Here is a 22,733-nt window from a genome sequence, read left to right as displayed (position 1 = left end):
TGCCACTTCCCTGAATGTTACAATATTCATAGATTGCTGAAGAGGATTTCATCACACTCATTTCTTCAATTGACAGAGCAAAGACTATTTTAGAGAATCAGTAGTTTGCCGTTTATCATATAAATCAGTGAGACTGTGAATGGTACAGATGCAATTTGTTTCATTTGAAAAGTTTATATTCTAGGTAAGCACAAAACACACATCTTTCACTGTCTATTTCTTCACCTTCATGTACACCAGTATATGTGGTATTTTTCATTCAGTGTAACTCAAATTTTAAAAAAAATCCTAAATGTTTCTTTACCATGCCATTGCTTTATAAAATTTACGGCACTCTCTACCTTACTAATTCATTGCTGCTCTCTAGTGGTAGCCAAGAAAACATCAAATTAACAGACTAAAAGGAAAAGTAAAATGGAGATGTCTAAAACCTGAGTAAAAGCAAAACATTCTGAAAATATTGAGCAGCTATGGAGAGAATAGGCAGCTTAACAGTTGAAATATGAGCTCTTCGATTTGTATTAACTTGCAATCAGGAAGCCTTCAGAGACCAGTTATTTTGTGCTAGGTGAATTAAACTGAGTGAGTTTGAGAAAGTGTTTGTCTGGGATTTATGCTTGATCCACATCACGGCCATAATATTTATCAAGCATGCCTTAATCCATTAGTGTTGGAGACAGATTTTTTGGAGTACTTCATTTTATCTTCACAAATAAAACGTACGCCTGAACTACAAAATACAAGGAGCTGTAAATTAAATTTCCAAAGTGTTGTGCATCTGAAATGTCTACATTATTGCAGAACGAAACAAATTTTTCATATATATATTTAGACCACTTTTAGCCTCTGTGCTGATTACTACAAAACATTTTTTTTTGTTCATTTATCACCATCATTAACAAAGCCTAGGTTCTAATAGGCAAAAGAGGCTAAAAAGCAATACATACTGCAATGTAGAACAGCTAAAATTCAAATGAATTAGATAGACAATGAAGGACATTTCTGAATGACTGGGAGTTATGTTATAGTTAGGTGGGAACAATGAACAATGGGAAAGTTGTAATACAGCCATTCCCAAAGCTATAAAAACTGAGAGGACCACAGTGGATAAGTACAGACTTGTTAGCTTTACATCAATAATGAAAAATTAAAGATATGGTTTATCAGAAGTAAAATGGCGCATTCTTGCACCTGTCAATGTATTATGTGACAGCAAACAGATTTGGAAAGCATTGATCTTTGTTGATGAGCCTTGAAAATATTTTTATGAAAGTGTTTCCCAAATAGGCAGTGGAAAATCTTATGGACTGACAAAAACCTTTGAATCCTAAAGATATCTTCCATTTCATTGAAAGCTAACCTGGCTGCCACAGACATAATATTCCTCGTGTGCTGTGTTCCATTTACTGCCACTCTATACCCTCTACCTGGCTGGATCTTTGGAGACTTCATGTGCAAGTTTGTCAACTACTTACAACAGGTAAGTGAACATACACATGCTGAGCTGTTAGGAAATTAAAGAAATGTTGGTTTATAAAGCAAAGATGAATGTCACAATATTACTGACATTTAGAGTTGCATTGTCAATGACATCAGTAAATCAGAACAAAGTGAGTTAATGAAGCAAGTAAATGTAGTTAGAATCAGCATTCTTGAGTCTTTATAATTCCATGGTTCATGTTAACATGATATAAGGTATTTTAAATTGCTGTAATCCATGCTCTGGTTAATGTATGTATGAAAGTTTTGTATATTATTTTAATCAATTTACTACCTCAATTAAAATAAACAAATGTAAAAATAACACGCATTCATGAGGTGGTATAACGTTCCAAGGTGTTTCAGTGGGGTATTATTGAACAAAACATGACACTGAGGCACATTCTGAGACAGCTGACCAAATGTTTGGTCACAGAGATATGTTTGATGGAATGTCTTCAAGGGAAAAGGGGGCATCAAGAGGAGGTGCGATTAAAGAAGGAAATCCAGAACTTAGAGCCCCAGCAGCTGGATATTTAGCGGCTCATAGTGATGCAATTAAAATGGCGATGTGCATGAGGCCATAATTGGTGAGGATATAAACGGTAAATGTTATAGAGTCTTACAGCACAGAAACAGACCCTTTGGTCCAACTCATCTGCATGAACCAGACATCCCAATCTGACTAGTCCCATTTGCCAATGTTTGGCTCATACCCTTTCAAACCCTTCATATACCCTTCCAGATGCCTTTTAAATGTTGCAATTGTACCAGCCTCCACCATTTCCTCTGGCAGCTCATTCCATACATGCACCACCTCCTGCATGAAAAATTTTGCCTCTCATGTCTTCTTCACTATCCTGACTACCTGGGACACCACTTTCAAGGAACTATGAACATGCATTCTAAGGTCTCTTTGTTCAGCTACACTCCCCATAACCTTAACATTGAGTGTCCAAGTCCAGGCCTGATTTGCCTTTCCAAAATGCAGGACCTCACGTTTACCTGAATTAAACTCCATCTGCCACTCCTCAGCCCACTGGCCTATCGGATCAAGATCCGTTATACTCTGAGGTGACCTTCTACACTGTCCACTACACCTCCAATTTGGTGTTACCTGCAAACTTACTAACCATTCCTCCAATGTTCACATTCCAAATCTTTTGTATAAATGATGAAAAGTAGTGGACCCAGCACCAATCCTTGTGGTACACTGCTGGTCGCAGGCCTCCAGTCTGAAAAGCAGCCCTCCACCACCACCACCCACTGTCTCTACCTTCAAGCCAGTGTTGTATCCGAATGGCTGGCTCTCCCTGTGTTCTATGTGATCTAACCTTGCGAGCCAGTTCACCATGAGGAACCTTGTCAAACGCCTTATTGAAATCCATGCAGATCATGTCCACTACTCTGCCTTCATCAATCTTCATTACTTCTTCAAAAAACTTAATCAAGCTAGTGAGACACAATTTCCCATGCACAAAGCTATGTTGACTATTCCTAACCAGTAATTGCTCTTCTAAATGCATGTAAATTCAGTCCCTCAGGATTCCCTCCAACAGGTGGCACAGTGGTTAGCACTGCTGCCTCACAGTGCCAGGCACCCAGGTTCAATTCCACCCTTGGGTGACTGTCTGTATGCACTTTGCACATTCTCCCCGTATCTGCGTGGGTTTCCTCTGGGTGCTACTGTTCCCTCCCACAGTCCAAAGATGCACAGGCTAGGTGGATTGGCCATGCTAAATTGCCCATTGTGTTCAGGGATGTGGAGATTAGGTGGCTGAGAGGGTGATGAATCAGTGTTGGGTCGAAGGGCCTGTTTTGATACAGTAGAAATTCTATGATCTATGAACTTGCCCATCACTGATGATAGGCTCCCCAGTCTATTGTTCCCTGGCTTTTCCTTACCACCTTCCTTAAATAGTTGCGCCATGTTTGCCAACCTCCGGTCTTCAGGTGCCTTTCCTGTGGCTATTGATTTTATAAATATCTTAGCAAGGGGCACAGCATTCACTTCCATAACTTCCCACTGAGTTCTAAATTACACCTGATCAGATCCTGGGGGTTTATCCACCGTTATGCGTTTTAGGACATTCAGCATATCCTCCTCTGTGTAATATGGACATTTTTCAAGATGTTGCTATTTATTTCCCCAAGTTCTCTAGCCTCCATGTCCTCCTTCACAGTAAACACTGCTGTATAGTACTCATTTAGAATTTTCCCAATTTCCTGCAGTCCCACACAAATCTGCTGATCTTTAAGGGGCCCTATTCTCTCCCTTGTTACTCTTTTGTCCTTAATGTATTTGTGGAATCTCTTTGGATTCTCCTTAACCATATGTGTCAAAGCTATCTCATGTCTCCTTTTTGCCCTCCTGATTTCCCTCTTAAGTAGACACTTACTGCCTTTATACTCTTCCAGAAATTCACTCGATCCCTGCTGTCTATACCTGACATATGCTTCCTTCTTTTTCTTGACCAAAACCTCAATTTCTCTAGTCATCCAGCATTTGCTACACCTACCAGCCTTGCCCTTTACTCTAACAGGAAGATACTGTCTCTAGTCTCTTGTTATCTCATTTTTGAAAAATGCACATTTTTCAGCCATCCTTTTACCTGTGAACATCCGCCACAGTCAGCTTTTTGAAAGTTCTTGTTTAACACCTTCAAAATTGGCCTTCCTCCAATTTAGAACTTGAACTTTTAGATCCGGTCTATCCTTTTCCATCACAGTTTTAAAACTAATAGAATTGTGGTCACTGGCTCCAAAGTGCTCCCTCATTGACACCTCAGTCACCTGTCCTACCTTATTTCTCAAGAGTAGGTCAAACAATGCTGGGTCCACTTCTTTTCATTATTTATATAAATGATTTGGTTGTGAATATAAGAGGTACAGCTAGTGAATTCACAGAAGACACCAAAATAGGTGATGTAGTGGACAGTGAAGAAAATTATCTCAGAGTACCAACAGGTTCTTGGTCAGATGAATTGATGGGCCAAGGAGTGGCAGATGGATTTAAATTTACACAAGTGTGATTTGTTGCATTTTGGTAAGGCAAATTAGAGAAGGACTTATGCACCTAATGGTAGGGGAGTTTTGCCTTGGAGTGCACGTTCGTAGTTCCTTGAAGGTGGAGTTGCAGCTCGACAGGGTAGTGAAGAAGGTGTTTGGCACGCTTGCCTTTATTGGTCAGTGCAGAGTATAGGAGATGGAATGTTATGTTGCGAATATATTGTGTTCACTTCTGGTCTCTCTGCTATAGGAAAGGTGTAGTTAAACTTGAAAGAGTACAGAAAAGCTTTACAAGGATGTTGCCAGAGAGCATGAGCTATAGAAGAAGCTGAATAAGCTGGGGCTATTTTCCCTGGAGTGCCATAGACTGAGGGGTGACCTTTTAGAGATTTATAAAATTGTGAGGGACATGGATAATGTGAATAGTGAAAGTCTTTTTCCCATGGTGGGAGAGTCCAAAACTAGAGGACATAGATTTGTTAATCCTGAAGGAAATCTAAAAGGGTGACTTTAGTTTTTGTTGCCGATTTGAACTGTCATTAGAGGATCTGAGGAGTGTCAAGAGGTGATATCATAATGGAGTCAAAAGAGCCAGGACTACAACTAGCTCAGATTCAGGAAACAAGATAAGATACCACTGAAATACAGCTACCAAGTAATTAAAAATATTTTTATTTATTGAACAGGTCGTTGAATTTAACTGTTCTTGCTTAGTTTTCTTCAGCTCATTAAGCCCCTTCCATTACCTTAGAACATACCTGTTTGAATGTACCCAATTTTGTAATGCTGGTTTTTGTATCTTAGATGTTTTTTTTTCAAATTTGGGTTTTTGTACCTAAGATGGCACTGGAGAATGGTGACTTTATAAACTTTTCAATGTAATCCTGTACTTGTACACTTGAGTACATGTGAGGATAAAACCTAACTCTAATTCTAATTCTAAATCAATTGCATGTTACTTAGCAAAAAAAAAGTACAATCTGTAGTAAATAATTTGCTTAATGCAATTACCATTGGTTAGAATGCCAGTTAAGGTGATAAATATCTGCAATTCCTTCATTTAGAGTCATGGAGCTGTACAGCACAGAAACAAAACAACCCCTTCGGTCCAACTCGTCCATGCCAACCAGATATCCTAAATTAATCTAGTCCCATTTGCCAGCATTTGGCCTATTTCCCTTTAAACCCTTCCTATCCATACACCCATCCAGATGCCTTTTAAATGTTGTAATTGTACAAGCCTCCACCATCTCCTCTGACAACTCATTCTAAACAGCCACCACCATCTGTGTGAAAATGTTGTCCCTTCAGTCCCTTTTATATCTTTCCCCTCTTGCCTCAAATGTATGCCCTTTATGTTTGGACTTCTCTACACTGGGGAAAAGACCATGGCTATTCACCCTATACATGCCCCTTATGATTTTATGAACTTCTTTAAAGTCACTCCTCAGCCACTGACGCTCCAGAGAAAATGGCCCGGCCTATTCAGCCTCTCCTGATAGCTTAAACCCTCCAACCCTGGCAATATCCTTGTAAATCTTTTCTGAACCCTCCCTAGTTTCACACCATCCTTCGTACAGCATGAAGACCAGAATTGAGTGCAATATTCCGAAAGTGGCCTAACCAATGTCCTCTAAACCTGCAACATGACATCCCAACCCATTTTATGCCTGAAAGCTTTTAATGAAATGCTTAAAACATTTGAGTTATTGATTGAGAATACTTTTCACGAACCTTTCCCTGAAGCAATTCTGTTCTAAATGTGCAAACACTTGAGCCCTATTTTTATTCTTCATTAGGGTACTGATAAGGAATGAAACTGTCCTGTTGGGCCATTACTAGTGGTCCTTGAAATGTTTGATTTATCATTGACTCCCAGCACCTGATTATTATTGCAGCCACCAATAACCCAATTGAATTATTTTCTCATCACCTTTACTGCACTGTTATGTAATGAAGGATGCTTATATATTTATTTTTTACAGGTTACTGTCCAGGCAACCTGCATTACTTTGACTGCAATGAGTGCTGATCGCTGTTATGCAACACTTTATGCGCTTCAGTCGTTGCGTCATCGCACTCCTAAGGTCGCCATGGTGGTCAGCGTATGCATATGGATAGGTATATTCTGATTTAACACTGTGGATATCAAAACACCTATGCTGATAATTATGTTTGAATATGTGAGGATTAACAGAACTATGTTAAACAGTCATTTGGTAGTACAGAACCTGAATATTGCTGAAAAAAGACAGTTTATCGAAGCTTTTCATCATTGCGAATTATCAGGACAATTCGCAAGAATAGCAATTCAAGAATAAAATCAACACATATTACATCAGAGGTGAGTGCTGATTGGTTAGCCAGTAGACCCTGTTTGCTAGCAGCCTTGCCATGTGGAATGCACTAATTAATGATAATTGACAGTTAACTGTCAGGCTTTGTTTAAATTTTAAACCAGTCAGAGTCAATCTGTCTGATCAGAGCATTGCTGTGAGAAATAAACCACTGAATGGCTGTTACCTCTTATATTGATTTGAAACAGGCATATTGGTGTACTTGTTCATTCTTTTTGCTAAGAACAGGGCCGTATGTGTTAATACATATGGCTCCTAGCACACACAAGGTCTGATAAACTATATACTGCGAGTGCAGGAAGCCATTTATATTAATATATCCATATTAATTCTCCCATGGTCAAGATTATTCAGCAAACATTGATCAGCCAGAAATCTAATGAACTCTGCATGTCATACAGTTGAGTTCAGTTTTCTTTTAATCTATTCGTGGGATGAGGTCGTTGGCTAGACAGCATTTATTGCCCATCCCTAATAGCCCAGAGGGCAGTTAAGAGTCAACCACATTGCTGTGGGTCTGGAGCCACATGTAGGCCAGATGAGTTAAGGATGGCAGTTTCCTTCCTTAAAGGACATTAGTGAACCAGATGGGTTTTTCCGACATTCAACACTGGATTCATGGTCATCATTAGATTCTTAGCTCCAGACTTTTTAAAACTGAATTCAGATTCTATGATCTGCCATGGCAGGATTCGAACCCGGGTCCTCAGAATGTCACCTGGGTCTCTGGATAACAGTCCAGCAATAATACCGTGACGCCATTGCCTCCTCAATGTCATGCATGTGCAAATCAATAGTATTGCTATGGGGTCTCCACTTGGCTCAGTGCTCACAAACATATTTGTTGGATTTCATGAGAACCATGTCTTAATTGGTACACCTCCCAACCTCTGTATAATCCTGATTTGTAGATTCAGATTTGCTAGATTTGCATCCAGATCTACATGTAAGTATTTTGTAACAGGTGACGTCCTGTGCTCAAATTCATGTTTGAAATAGAACAGTCAAATAAGATCCCATTTTGTGACAATAAGTCAAATTCATTTACTCATTCCTTGATGTTCTAGTTGAGTTATCAACTGAGAATTCTCTATTTGCTTGAAATCTATATCCATTGGTCCATATACATATTCAGATTGCTACAGTTCCACATGCAAACATGGCAACTTTGTAAGCAGGACCCTAGTCACTCATTTACCTTACGATCCTGATTCTGAGTCATGGTATAATAAAAACTACCCTGCAGGATAATGGCAACCCTGATCAGATCATTTCTTACTGTACATTGTACAAGCTGATGGAATGCCCTAAGGTGTTCACTCACTGATCTGAAAATTCCCCAGATTGCCTTTGAAGGGTGAGCTAACTCATGAGTTGAGTGCTAAATGAAGTTGGCTGCTTCACGCTTCTACCATGCAGTCGCAACACAAGTGGTGGATGTCAACAACAGGATGCTACCTTCAAGCTGCAAAGTCACACAAATGAGTAATAGAGTGAAGAGTCATACAATATGGAAACAGACCCTTCAGTCTAATGAGTCCATGCTGACCAGGTTCCCAAACCAAACTAGCCCCACTTGCCTGCGTTTGGCCCAAATCTCTCCAAATCTTTCCTTTTCATGTACTTACTGAAATGTCTTTTAAATGTTGCAATTGCACCTGAACCTAGCACTTCTTCTGGCAGTTCATTCCACATAGGAGCCACTCTGTGTAAAAACGTTACCCCTTATGTCCTTTTTGAATCTTTCTCCTCTCATCTTAAAAATATGCCCCTCAGTCTTGAACTCCACCATTCTAGGGAGAAGACCCTTGTTATTCACCTTCTCTATACCCCTCATGATTTTATAAACCTCTATAAGTTCACCCCTTAACCTCCAGGACTTCAGTGAATAAAGTCCCAGCCCATCCAGCCTATCTTTATGACTCAAACCCTCCGATCCCAACAACATTCTGGTAGATTTTTTCTGAACACTATCCAATTTAATAATACCCTTCCTATAGCAGTGTGACCAGAACTGTACATAGTACTCCAGAAGAGGCCCCACAAACATCCTGTACAACCTCAACATGATGACCTGACTCCTCTACTCAAAGGCCTGAACAATGAGGGCAAGCAGGGTAAATGCCTTCTTAACCACCCTGTTTACATGTGATGCAATTTTCAAAGAATTATGTACCTGAACCCCTACAAGTCTCTGTTCTACAATACTACCCAGGTCCCTACCATTAACTGTAGAAGTCCTGCCCTTATTTGTTTTACCAAAATGCAATACCTCACATATATCCAAATTAAACTCCATCTGTGTAAAGTGGCATATGAGTTTTCATACCAGTGTGATACCAGGGGTATGTCAGCTGTCTGTCCTAAAAACCAGAAGATCATATCAAACATCATATCCTTGCAAGATATGACTATGTCCCAACCAGAGTGCACCTACAAAAACTTGCAACATAGTTGTCAACAGTGAACATGAAATGTAAAGAATGAGAAACAGAGACAGGAATATAAAGCATAATACATGCCAGAGGTTCTAACATATTCGAGCACCAAGCTTCTTGATTTAATCACAGTCTTGCATTGCTATCTTTGCTACATATAGGCTGATGGATGATCTCATTGACATCAGTGCTTTTTGATTCTAGGTTCCTTGATTCTGTCTTCACCAATTATCATGTACCAGAAGATTGTAAAAGGTTACTGGTATGGACCGAGAACATATTGTGCTGAGGCCTTTCCATCAGATTCCCATCAGAAAGGCTTCATACTGTACCACTTTCTGGCTGTCTACCTTCTACCTTTGTTCACCATCTCTTTGTGCTATTCCTTGATATTGAAGAGAGTTGGACAATCTGTGGTTGAGCCCATTGACAACAACTATCAGGTGGGTGCAAAATTTTAATTCATTTCTCAAGCTAAACACTAAAAGGGAATTTTCATTGACGATTTGATCCGTAGATGGCGTACCTTAGCCTTCAAAGTAAAGTGGAAACATATGGTAATAAAAATGATGACTTATTTTTTGGCTGAGTTTTCTTTTTAAACAGACAAGAACCAAGGTTTGCTTTCTAACCAGTGGTGTGCTCTCATTTCTTTCATTCCCATTACTCTGAAAGCCATTTTACCCAAATTCAAGCCTCACTTTTGAATTTTGTTTTTGATCTTGTAAGCTGAAATCTTTTATCAATAGTAAACTGGCATTGCAAAGTGGAGTGGTCAGTGGTCATTGCAACAATGATTGGTGGTTCACAAAATTGATTTGGGTGCTCTATGATCTGTAGGAAAGTTTAATGCAGCAGAACGATCAGAGTTTTCTAATGGCCCGCAAATCAAATGTGGAAATACTTGTAACAAAATCTTGGACAGAAATCTTCATGGGTGGTATAAGCTAGCTGTGAACATTTTTGCAGATTTATTGATTCAGTACTGTTTTAGTGCAATATTAGAAGCTGTCATGTCCCTGAACAAATGTCTCCCACCCCATCTGAAACCAGTTTTCAGTTATGAAATCAGTAATGAAAACTGGCTTCAGCTTTGTAAGTCCTACAGTGATCAAACATTGACATGTGGAAGAGTCAGAACCAGGCTCAATTGCTCCATTTACAGAAGTAAGAAATTAATCTTCTTGTGCCTCATGTTAAAAGATTTGTAGAATTTCATGACTTTACACCAATAAAATTAATGGCAATATAAACAGAAAATGCTGTAAATATGGTACTATCTGTGAAGAGAGAAACGGTATTAATGTTTCAGTCAATGTGGCCAAAGTTCTTGATAGTTTCAGTTTTTTTTTGTTTTATACAGTACTCTGAATGTGATTACAAATCAAGGAGTTGAGTTTTTGTAACTGGACTGAGCTTACAGTGATGAAATAAGCGGACAGTTTCATAGTCAGGCTTTCTTGATGGAAATATTCATTTTTTTGTCTCTCTATTAAAGTTAATTGTACGTCCTCTATCCATCAAAGTCCGTGTCCACTTACTTTGGTGATTTACTTACTGTTTAGGTTTTAGATTGAAGATAAGTTATATTGTAGAAGTAAAAGAAGTAGCAGAGAAACCGTCAGAAAATAATCAAATGTTACTTTTGGTGATGTTAAATTGTTATTCATACAAGTGAGCAGTAGCATTTTTTTCTTGGAGTATTCTTTACTAACATACCTATCCATTCACATTGGTTTGAGTCGTCTGAAATTAAATGCCTCTTATCCAAAAGTTCACCAGATGTACCATAAGGATATATTTTATATTTGAATCAGGAAACCATACCAAACCAGACACTTTGCAAATAGCACAGACTGCTACTCTGATTTTGAGCAAAATGGTACAATTTCCAAATATATGACTCAGCAGACAGAATATAAGTTTTGTTAACTAGTTATTCATTCCTAAGATTTGACCTAATCAAATTATTTCTTTCTTTGAGAACAATTTGGATCACATGCTATAGTTATATGGTTGAGTCTAAAATTAGCATCACAGGATACAATAATCTAACATTTGATGCCAGGTATGAAATGGTTTGTTAAATGGCAAGGAATTTCAATAGCAGTGATCAGTTTTGTTCATTTTATTTTATGAATATATGTCTGTTTTCAACTTGGTGCAGCCTTTATTTGCTATTTTAACAAGTGTGTTGATCTAATTAAAATAATTTCTTAGCCTGTATGAAGGTTTCCCAGGGTCATTTTGCCCAGGCTCAGTCTTCAGGCTGGTTTGAAAAAATGGACCTACTGTTTAGTAACAGACTATTGATTCCAGATTTGCTGGATTTTAGCTACAATATTTGCTTTGAGAAGCTGGGGTTGCTCAAGTAGCAATGGGGGAGGTTGTGCACATAGGGAGGACGATGAATGCTCTCAATTAAAGGTCTACAAAACAAGCATCATTAAGGAACATGTCTCCTTCTGCCTCCAGCTGGGAAGAATATGGTGCCATACAAATTTAAGACCGCAGTTATTTTTGCAGCAGCTGGTTCTGGCTCTGCAGTACAGCTGCACATCTGGTTAAAGAAGGAAGCACATTTCAGTCTCTGCGTCCTTGGTGAAATGTAGCTGCCTGAGAAATTGCTTCTGGCTGAGATGGAATACCCTTGCTGTGTGAGCTTTCTACTGAGAGTCTTTCTCCTTCCATCTGTGCACATCTTGGCTACCCATTCTGTATCAACAGTCACACAGCAGCACTAGTGGAAATGCAAATATAGCCCCCTTTGTTTCTGAATAAAATCTTTCTCCAGACAGGGCTTCTAACTCTCTTGACTTCCACCATCCAAAACATTTTCCAAACTAATAATAATAATCGCCATAACAACAGTGGTATTTTATTGCAGAAACCTGTTCACAATCCAATGAGCAAGTTACATTAAAACATTCATAAATCACACAGATATGTAACCATCATGTAACAAAGTCAGGTAAACAAATTCAGCAGGTAACAGGAAGGTGATAAGTGGAATATTAAATGCAGAATCAAACTGAATTAAACCAGGACGCTATTCCTATATGATAGACATTGAAGTGCATCCAGATTTAATTATTAAAGTATAATAACGCTGAATGCAATACTTTGACTCTTTCTGCAGTAGCAAAACCAAATAAAATGTACTTGGATGACCTTGGCCAGTCCTTTCATTAGCATTAATTGGGAATCTGTCATGCACCTGAATGCCTATGAGGACCAAACTGACAGTTCATGGCCATATCTGTGTGAGATGTTGTTTGACAACTTGATGTGCCCACTCTGCATGCTTCAGAAACACGCACATCGACAAACCCTATAGTCAGTGTGAGCCATTCTGGAAACAGTCCACTTACTACCTGGACATCTTGGCCTGTTGTAATGATGGACCAACAGTGCTGAGTGTTGTAAAAGCGAAGTAGTTATCAATAGACCAGCTGACAAGATCACAAGCAGTGATGTCAGGATTATGTTAGGCAGTGTCTGGAAGGTTTTATTATAAAATGGTCATGCAGCAATCTATTCCAATTATCTATGTGTATGCACATAGTTCAATAAACATTTCTTATTGCAAAGAGTTGCTCCATGTCCATCTCTAAGCCCATCTGTAACATGATGACAGCAGTAAAATTGAAAACCCTTTCCTCCAAGCAAGTAGTGCATCCAGCATTAGTGTGAAAACTTAAGCAACGGTGAGCAGTTGCAGGAGGTATGTTCCGACATGAGAGAAAGTACAGCACAAAATGGATCTGACAGACAACCAGCAGAGATCAGAGTAGTGTCAGGCAGTAGGACAGATCGGGAAAACATGGCAAAAACTGTCAGAATGTGCAGCAGGCTCCAGTATAGACAAAGCTGGCAGAACTCAAAGCAGATAGACTTCTGTGGCAGGTGCACCAGACAGAGATCAGAATAGGCAGATACTAGTGTTAAGTGGCAGAAATTATGCTGAATGGCCTTGACCAGTATGTGAAACAGGCAAAGAAAAGTTTAACCCCATTCCTGATATTGTACTGCAACTAACCTCGTTATGTAGAAGTCCTTCCAATGTTCAAGTTTCTTTGCTACACAGAAATCCCAAACCAGGCTGCATCATGTGCAACTGGCACTGACGGTATCAACCAGAGAAGATTTGTGCATTGGTTTGAGGGCTAAAGAGCCTTTAGATGATCATATGACTAATGTAGGGCACTTTATTGGCCAGAAAAATGCCAAGATACTTGTTAAAGGACAATGCTGAAAAGAATGCAGAACTATCATTATCTAAATTTCCTGCTGTGGCATTGGGAGAGGATTGTCCAGCAGCAAGCCACGTTACTGTCAGAGGTGGAGCTATTTTAAAACAGAATGCTGCAAGTTCCCAGCTCAAATACCTATAGGGAGAATAATTAAGTAAAGTAATATCCAGGAAATAAGAGACACCACAGGAATCTTCGAGGAATGCAGATATTATAGCCAGTGGCTAGAAACAAATTTTAAGTTAGATACCACGGGAGAAGTAGCTACTCCTTTCAAGACCGTACGATAGCTGAGAGCCATCAGCTATTTGATTTCATGTTTCTGGAGGCATTCAACTGAAGTTGATGGGGCAGTTGACTGCTGTGCTCCTATACAAGGGGTGGCACAGTGGCTCAGTGGTTAGCACTGCTGCTTCACAGTGCCAGGGACCTGGGTTTGATTCCAGCCTTGGGGCACTGAGTGTGTGGAATTTGCACACATTCTCACTGTGACTGTGTCTGCATGGGTTTCCCCTGCAGTCCAAAGATCACAGGATATCTACAGTATGGAAACACTTTGGCTCAACAAAACCACACTGACCCTCAGAGCATCCCACCTAGACCCATTCCCCTATGACCCACCTAATCTACATATCCCTGAACACTATGAGTAATTTAGCACGGTCAATCCACCCAGTCTACACATCTTAGGACTGTGGGAGGAAACCGGAGCACCCGGAGGAAATCCATGCTGACACGGGGAGAATGTGCACACTCTGCACAGACAGTTGCCTGAGGTTGGAATCAGACCTGGGTTCCTGGCCCTGTGAGGTAGTGTGCTTACCATTGAGCCACCATGTTGCCTCATGTTCACGTTAGTGTTATTGGCCATACTAAATTGCCCCATAGTGGCCAGGGATGTGCAGGCTAGGTGGACTAGCCATGGTAAATGTGGGGTTATGAGGATAAAGTGGGGGGCTGGGTTGGGCAGGATGATCTTCAGAGGGCTAGTGCAGACTGGATGGGCCAAATGGCCTCTTTCTACACTGTAGGGATTCTGTGATTTGACAAGGTCCATGTGGCAGCCTGGCCCAGAAGATCAAATCACATGGAATTCATGGTGACTTTGCTGGAGAATTGGAGCTACTGGAAGAGATTGGAGGGGTTGGGGTTATTTTCTTTGGAACAGAAGAGTCTGAGGGGTAAATTGTGAAGGGTAGATGGAAGCAACCTGTTTCCCTTGGGAGAGACTTCAAAAACCAGATGTTAGAGATTCAAGCTGAGCAGCACGAAGATTAGAGAGAACATAACAAAAATCTTTTACATAAAGGGTGGTGGCTGCCTGGAATTCACTGCATGAGTTGGTGTGGAGGCAGAGACCCTGAAGTCTTTTAAAATGTACCCAGATGTGCACCTTAAATGCTGTAAACTGGAGGGCGCTGGGATGTGAGTAGGAAGATGGGATTAGAAAGGGCAGCTGGGTGTCTTTGGATCAGCACAGACCAGATGGTCCAAATGTTCTGTATCGTTTCTGTGAATCAACTCGGGGGCAAAGGTTTGAGGTGAGATGAGGAAAGTTTAAAGGAGATGTGTGAGTTAAGTTTTTTTACACAGAGGATTTTAGATACCTGGGGAGATGGTGGAAGCAGATATGAATACAAAGTTTAAGAGGCGTTTAGACAGACACATGAACAGACAGAGAATGGAGGGATGCGAGAAGTGTAGTAGACAAGGCAGATGAGCTTAGGGCTTGGATCAGTACCTGGAGGTATGATGTTATTGCTATTACTGAGACTTGGTTGAGGGAAGGGCATGACTGGCAACTAGTTATCCCAGGATATCGATGCTTCAGGCGGGATAGAGAGGGAGGTAAAAGGGGTGGAGGAGTTGCAGTAATGGTCAAAGACGATATCACAGCCGCACTGAAGGAGGGCCCTGTGGAGGACTCAAGCAGTGAGGCAATATGGGTAGAACTCAGAAATAGGAAGGATGCACTAACAATGTTGGGGCTGTACTACAGGCCTCCCAACAGCGAGCATGAGATAGAGGTACAAATATGTAAACAGATAATGGAAAGGTGTAGGAGAAACAGGGTGGTATTGATGGGAGATTTTAATTTTCCTAACATTGACTAGGATTCGCTCAGTGTTAGGGGTCAAGACAGAGCAGAATTTGTAAGGTGTGTCCAGGAGGGTTTTCTAGAGCAGTATGTATGTAGTCCAACCCGGTGCTGGGGAATGAACCCGCCCAGGTGGTTGATATTACAGAAGGGGACTACTTTGGAAATAGCAACCACAATTCCGTAAGTTTTACAATATTCATGGACAAGGATAGGAGTGGTCCTAAAGGAAGAGTACTAAACTGGGGGAAGGCCAACTATACCAAGATTCGGCAGGATCTCAGGAATGTAGATTGGGAGAAACTGTTTGAAGGTAAATCCACATTTGATATGTGGGAGGCTTTTAAGGAGAGGTCGATTAGCGTGCAGGAGAGACATGTTCCTGTGAAAATGAGGAATAGAAAAGGCAAGATTAGGGAGTCATGGATGACAGGTGAAATTGTGAGACTAGCCAAGAGAAAAAAGGAAGCATACATGAGGTCTAGGCGATGGAAGACAGACGAAGCATTGCAAGAATATCGGGAATGTAGAGCGAATCTGAAATGAGGGATTAAGAGGGCTAAGAGAGGACATGAGATATTGCTGGCAAACATGGTTAAGGAAAATCCCAAAGCCTTTTATTCATATATAAAGAGCAAGAGGGTAACTAGAGAAAGGATTGGCTCACTTAAGGGCAAAGAAGGAAAGTTATGCGCTGATTCAGAGAAAATGGGTGACATTCTTAACGAGTACTTTACATCCGTATTCACCAAGGAGAGGGACATGACGGATGTTGAGGTTAGGGATAGATGTTTGCTTAGTCTAGGTCAAGTTGACATAAGGAAGGAGGAAGTGTTGGGTATCCTAAAAGACATTAAGGTGGACAAGTCCCCAGGTCCAGATGGGATCTATCGCAGGTTACTGAGGGAAGCGAGAGAGGAAATAGCCGGGGCCCTAACAGATATCTTTGCAGCGTCCTTAGACATGGGTGAGGTCCCAGAGGACTAGAGACTTGCTAATGTTGCCCCTTGTTTAAAAAGGGCAGCAAGAATAATCCAGGTAATTATCGACCGATGAGCCTGACGTCAGTGGTAGGGAAGCTACTGGAGAAGATACTGAGGGATAGGATCTATTCCCATTTGGAAGAAAATGGGCTTATCAGTGATAGGCAACATGGTTTTGTACAGGGAAGGTCATGTCTTACCAACTTAATAGAATTCTTTGAGGATGTGACAAAGTTGATTGATGAGGAAAAGGCTGTAGATGTAATATACATTGACTTCAGTAAGACATTTGATAAGGTTCCCCATGGCAGGTTGATGGAGAAAGTGAAGTCACATGGGGTCCAGGGTATGCTAGCTAGATGGATAAAAAACTGGCTGGGCAACAGGAGACAGAGGGTGGTAGTAGAAGGGAGTTTCTCAAATTGGAGACCTGTGACCAGTGGTGTTCCACAGGGATCTGTGCTGTGTTGTTTGTTATATATGTAAATGATCTGGAGGAAGGTGTAGGTGGTCTGATCAGCAAGTTTGCTGATGACACTAAGATTGGTGGAGTAGCTGACAGTGAAGGGGACTGTCAGAAATGACAGCAGAATAAAGATAGACTGGAGAGTTGGGCAGATAAATGGCAGATGGAGTTCAATCCGGGCAAATGCGAGGTGATGCATTTTGGAAGATCAAATTCAAGGGCGAACTATATAGTAAATGGAAAAGTCCTAGGGAAAATTGATGAACAGAGAGATCTGGGTGTTCAGTTCCATTGTTCCCTGAAGGTGACAACGCAGGCCAATAGGGTGGTCAAGAAGGCATATGGCATGCTTTCCTTCAATGGGTGGGGTATTGAGTACAAGAGTTGGCAGGCCATGTTGCAGTTGTATAGGACTTTGGTTCAGCCACATTTGGAGTACTGTGTACAGTTCTGGTCACCACATTACCAAAAGGATGTGGATGCTTTGGAGAGGGTGCAGAGGAGGTTCACCAGGATGTTGCCTGGTATGGAGGGTGCTAGCTATGAAGAGAGGTTGAGTAGATTAGGATTATTTTCATTAGAAAGACGGAGATTGAGGGGGGACTTGATTCAGGTCTACAAAATCATGAGGGGTATAGACAGGGTGGATAGCAAAAAGCTTTTTCCCAGAGTGGGGGATTCAATTACTAGGGGTCATGAGTTCAAAGTGAGAGGAGGAAGGTTTAAGGGAGATATGCGTGGAAAGTTCTTTACGCAGAGGGTGGTGGGCGCCTGGAACGCGTTGCCAGCGGAGGTGGTAGACGCAGACACGTTAGCATCTTTTAAGATATATTTGGACAGGTACATGGATGGGCAGGGAGCAAATGGACACAGACCGTTAGAAAATAGATGACAGGTTAGACAGAGGATCTTAATCGGTGCAGTCTTGGAGGGCCAAAGGGCTTGTTCCTGTGCTGTAGGTTTCTTTGTTTCTTTGTTTCTTTGGATATAGACCATGTTAAATGCGATTAGTTCAGAGTGGCATTATGGTTAGCACAAACATAGTGGACCAAAGGGCCTGTTCCTGGGCTGTACTGTTCTATGTTCTGTTACCATTTGATACATTGGAATTGGTAAGTTTCAAATAGATAAACAATTGAGTTGCTAAGAACATGGAAAGAAAAGTTCCTGAAGGGAGGGCAGAGGACTTGGAATATTTACATAACAAAGGGTTGTAGAAACAGAGATAATGGGAACTGCAGATGCTGGAGAATCCAAGATAACAAAGTGTGGAGCTGGATGAACACAGCAGGCCAAGCAGCATCTTAGGAGCACAAAAGCTGACGTTTCGGGCCTAGACCCTTCATCAGAAAAAAAAGGGTCTGATGAAGGGCCTAGGTCCGAAGCATCAGCTTTTGTGCTCCTAATATGCTGCTTGGCCTGCTGTGTTCATCCAGCTCCACACTTTGTTATCTTGGATTCTCCAGCATCTGCAGTTCCCATTATCTCTGAACAAGTATTGAGCAGGGCCAAACAAGCTGTGAATGCTCTTTTATTAGTCTTTCTTTAGTTGTTAATTGGTCTCATAAGGTCTCTCGTTTGAAACAGCAGCAGTTTCAGCTCTCTGATGAAGGGTCCAGGCCCGAAACGTCAGCTTTTGTGCTCCTGAGATGCTGCTTGGCCTGCTGTGTTTATCCAGCCTCACATTTTATTATCAGTTTGATACGGTTGTCTTTTAAGAACGCAATACTAATATGTATCTGTTTTCACCTAGGTTCAACATTTGTCTGAAAGAACAGTAGCAATGAGAAGCAAGATTTCTAAAATGGTGGTGGTAATTGTGCTCCTTTTTACAATTTGTTGGGGACCCATCCAGCTCTTTATCCTGTTCCAGGCTTTTTATCCAAATTTCCAGGCCAACTATGTGACTTACAAGATCAAGACTTGGGCTAACTGCATGTCATACGCCAATTCCTGCATCAACCCCATTGTTTACGGTTTTATGGGAGCCAGCTTCAGGAAGTCCTTTAAGAAAGCCTTCCCATTCATGTTCAGACAGAAAGTAAGGGACACCAACATGACTTCTGGAAGTGACAATGCAGAAGTGTAGTCTGTCACTGCATAATCCTAATTGTTATCGATTGTCATGAATGAACATGGTTAAAGAAATGAAAACAATGATGGTCAACTTGTTTGGCCCACAAAATTCCTGGAAAACATGCCCTCAGTAAGCATTAAGAAAAATATTGTAAAGTTTGAACTAACACTAGGTTTCATACTTTGAGTTAATGTTTGTGTAGAAGTGTTAGAGTGGTGTTAATGTAATGTTAATATTTAATAATACCTAATATAGTGTTAATGTTTAACATGAACAAAAACAGAAGTTGCTGGAAAAGCCTCTGAGGAAGGGTCACTGGACCCAAAATGTTAATTCTTGATTTTTTCCACACAGATGCTGCCAGACCTGCTGAGCTTTTCCAGCAACTTTGTTTTTGTTCCTGATTTACAGCATCTTCAGTTCTTTAGGTTTTTAATGTTTAAAATGTCTATTCTTCAGTAAGTAACTCAGCAGACCAAGAAATGTTTTCTTATTGGCAGTTTCCATCTGAACTTCAAAGAATTCTAAGGACAACATTTCCTGAAAAGCAAATTATAAAGGATTCAGTTGGACTTTGAGGCTTTTCGATATAAAACACTTTTTGTGTGAAGACTTTCTCAGTAGTACTTTAGGAACTAGAACATCTTTTCAATGATTTTCTGCAGGATCCAGAGCTACTTCCATTTTGTTTGTGGTATATAACCAGTGATGTAATCTTAAATGAAGAAGATGTTTAGAAAATTAACTGTACAGTTAATTATGAAAGCAAAGGCACCAGACTGAAGGGAGATCTCAACGGTCTAGCCATGTGGGCCAGAAAAGTTTCAAATGCAGTTCGGTTCAGAAGACTATTTCCATTTCCCCAGTTCATCAGCATCCAGCACGTCAACTCTTTGCCTGCTCAAATTTTCAGAGCCTCAGAATGCCACCATGATACCGCTCACTCTGACTAGACTGTGCTGGACAGGTCCTCCAGAGAGGCCCAAGAAATGGATCCACATCTTAGCAGCCTATTGTCTGCTACACCACAGCACTGATCAAATGTTACCTGTGCTTTGATTCAGTTATGGGATTGCCCAATGGAATCATTAGGTAAGGTCTCAGTGGCTGTCTTTTGTCCCTCTGTAACTGGCTTTGTAAGGCATATGGGTCCTCAGACACGGCAGTCCATAGAGTGCTCCAGGCTGTCAGAGTTGTGGCTGCTGTCAGGGTGGTGGCATGCATCTCTAGGAAGTGCACACCTGAGAACCTCTTTCAGTCCTTGTGTTCCTAAAGTAGATCATATCTACTGAGAATCCTGTACATTGCCATTGGTGGGATGTTGGTCACTGCCAACTTCACCCTCTCTGCCCCATAGCATAACATATCCTCTGATGCTGCTTCACATACAACCCATGCACGCTGAGTTTGCCCCATCAACATCTTTGTACCCAGCTCTATAAGTGCCTTTTGCCCAAATCTCCAGCCTTGACTTCCTCATCCTGTTTGGCAATGATAACCCGCTGCCCCTACAAGCCTCCTGAATGAATGGACTGACTCCCAGGGCTAAATTTGCCTCAGACCTCTGAGTGACTTTAATGAGTGGCCCCTAGACCATGCTCAGACCATAGACTGCTGTTTTTGCAGCTCCCCATTTGATGCTTAATGATTCCCCTGTTTGCTAGAGCTGGCCTGAAGGGAATGACCATTGCCAACTCTCTAAACTGTATTTGGACATATCCCCCAACCACGTGTGTCCCAGTTGGCCGACTGACCATGGATAAGCCTCTGAATAGAATGAAGATGGTGCCCATGATTGATGCTACCAGGACCCCCTGACTGACAACAGCATCCCACTTGATTGGACTAAGGACTAGCCCCCACCAATTTCTGGCATGCCACTTGGTTGAATGAAATGCTGTGTGTTTGATGTGCAGGTACATGCTGTAAGCATTAAATTGACTTCTCAATATGCCACATAGCAAGATGTTCCCTCCCAACCTCCACCAACAGATGCATACTGACAAATTACCTACCTGTGTGTCTATGCTAAAGAGCATGTCAATGTAACATGACTGATGGTGTTTGGCTCTGGCTGAAATGGCAACACGCCAACAGGTATGACAATGTCAAGGCAAAGTAAGGCATCGATTCTGTGAGCATGCAACTTCAGGCGAAGTGAGGGTGCAATTAGAGAGTAAATGAACACCCCTGCGAGCTTGGTGCCTGTCCTTACCTGCTGAGTGTTCCTTCAGCAGCCTTTCAATGCCAGATGGCAGTGCTTCCTGCAATAAAAATCTGTGCTTCCCGAATTTCCTGCAAGTGGATTAGAGAGGTGCTGTGAGGGGTCAGTAAATGTCAGATGCCAGTGTCTGTGAAAAAAAGCTGCCTATTGCTGGTACCTGCGGATCATGTCCTGAGTAGCTGTTTGATGGTAAACAACATAGAGGTTCCTTGCAGCCAGTAACAAGCTGAAGTCGCCAGGTACCCATGCTGATTTCCATGTTGAGAATACTCAATGTCTTGTTTGGTGTGTTTGGTAAGATAGGAAACCAAATGTCAGTGAGGCGAGTTTTAATAAGGCATTTAACAGACAATAATTCCCTTTAATTGACAACTCACTGTACACTGGTGAGAAACTCTCTCAGCAAAAACATAGAGTGAAATGCTCCTGAAATCAAGGTAGGCCTCCCTGGTTGTCCGCTACAAATCTCACCAAAGCACACATCACTGAGACCCTGATTCTGCGCAAAGTGTTTGAGGAAGAGAACGCCAGAGGATGGGGGAGACTCATAATATCATAAAGCAGGAACTGGAGCAGAGTAACTGCAGAGTTTCATGTGTTTGTTTAGGCATACCAGATAGCTATCTAACATGGATGTTAGGCCCCTCACTATGTGAATTTGGGAGGGTTGACACAAGTGATAGAACCCCTTGTGAAATTAGTGACAATGAGCATGGCTGGTTTCAGGCCTAAATTATGATCAGAGATAATGGGAACTGCAGATGCTGGAGAATCCATGATAACAAAGTGTGAAGCTGGATGAACACAGCAGGCCAAGCAGCATCTCGGGAGCACAAAAGCTGACATTTCTGGCCTAGACCCTTCATCAGAGAGGGGGATGGGGAGATGGTTCTGAAATAAATAGGGAGAGAGGGGGAGGCGGACCGAAGATGGATAGTGGAGAAGATAGGTGCAGAGGAGAGTATAGGTGGGGAGGGGATAGGTCAGTCCGGGGAGGACGGACAGGTCAAAGAGGCGGGATGAGGTTAGTAGGTCAGAAATGCAGGTGCTGCTAGAGGTGGGAGGAGGGGATAGGTGAGAGGAAGAACAGGTTAGGGAGGCAGGGACAAGCTGGGCTGGTTTTGTGATGCAGTGGGGGGAGGGGACGAGCTGCGCTGGTTTTGGGATGTGGTGGGGGAAAGGGAGATTTAGAAGCTTGTGAAGTCCACATTGATACCATTGGGCTGCAGGGTTCCCAAGTGGAATATGAGTTGCTGTTCCTGCAATCATCGGGTGGCATCATTGTGGCACTGCAGGAGGCCCATGATGGACATGTCGTCTAAAGAATGGGAGGGGGAGTGGAAATGGTT

The 22,733-nt window shown here is 41.5% G+C and overlaps 1 protein-coding gene across 1 annotated transcript in view; it reads left to right on the top strand.

The window, feature by feature from the left end:
• Positions 1 to 20,149, top strand: part of kiss1ra (KISS1 receptor a) — a 67,115-nt gene extending 46,966 nt beyond the window's left edge. The window contains exons 2-5 of the mRNA XM_048539461.2: positions 1,356 to 1,480; positions 6,474 to 6,609; positions 9,488 to 9,726; positions 18,837 to 20,149. Of these exons, the coding sequence (XP_048395418.2) occupies positions 1,356 to 1,480; positions 6,474 to 6,609; positions 9,488 to 9,726; positions 18,837 to 19,172 (836 nt within the window). The 3' untranslated portion in view covers positions 19,173 to 20,149. The remainder of the gene's footprint in view (positions 1 to 1,355; positions 1,481 to 6,473; positions 6,610 to 9,487; positions 9,727 to 18,836) is intronic.
• The last annotated feature ends 2,584 nt before the right edge of the window (positions 20,150 to 22,733 follow it).

This window comes from Stegostoma tigrinum, chromosome 8 (assembly GCF_030684315.1).
Source record: "Stegostoma tigrinum isolate sSteTig4 chromosome 8, sSteTig4.hap1, whole genome shotgun sequence".
Taxonomy (NCBI): domain Eukaryota; kingdom Metazoa; phylum Chordata; class Chondrichthyes; order Orectolobiformes; family Stegostomatidae; genus Stegostoma; species Stegostoma tigrinum.
This window is presented reverse-complemented; position numbering and strand designations above follow the sequence as displayed.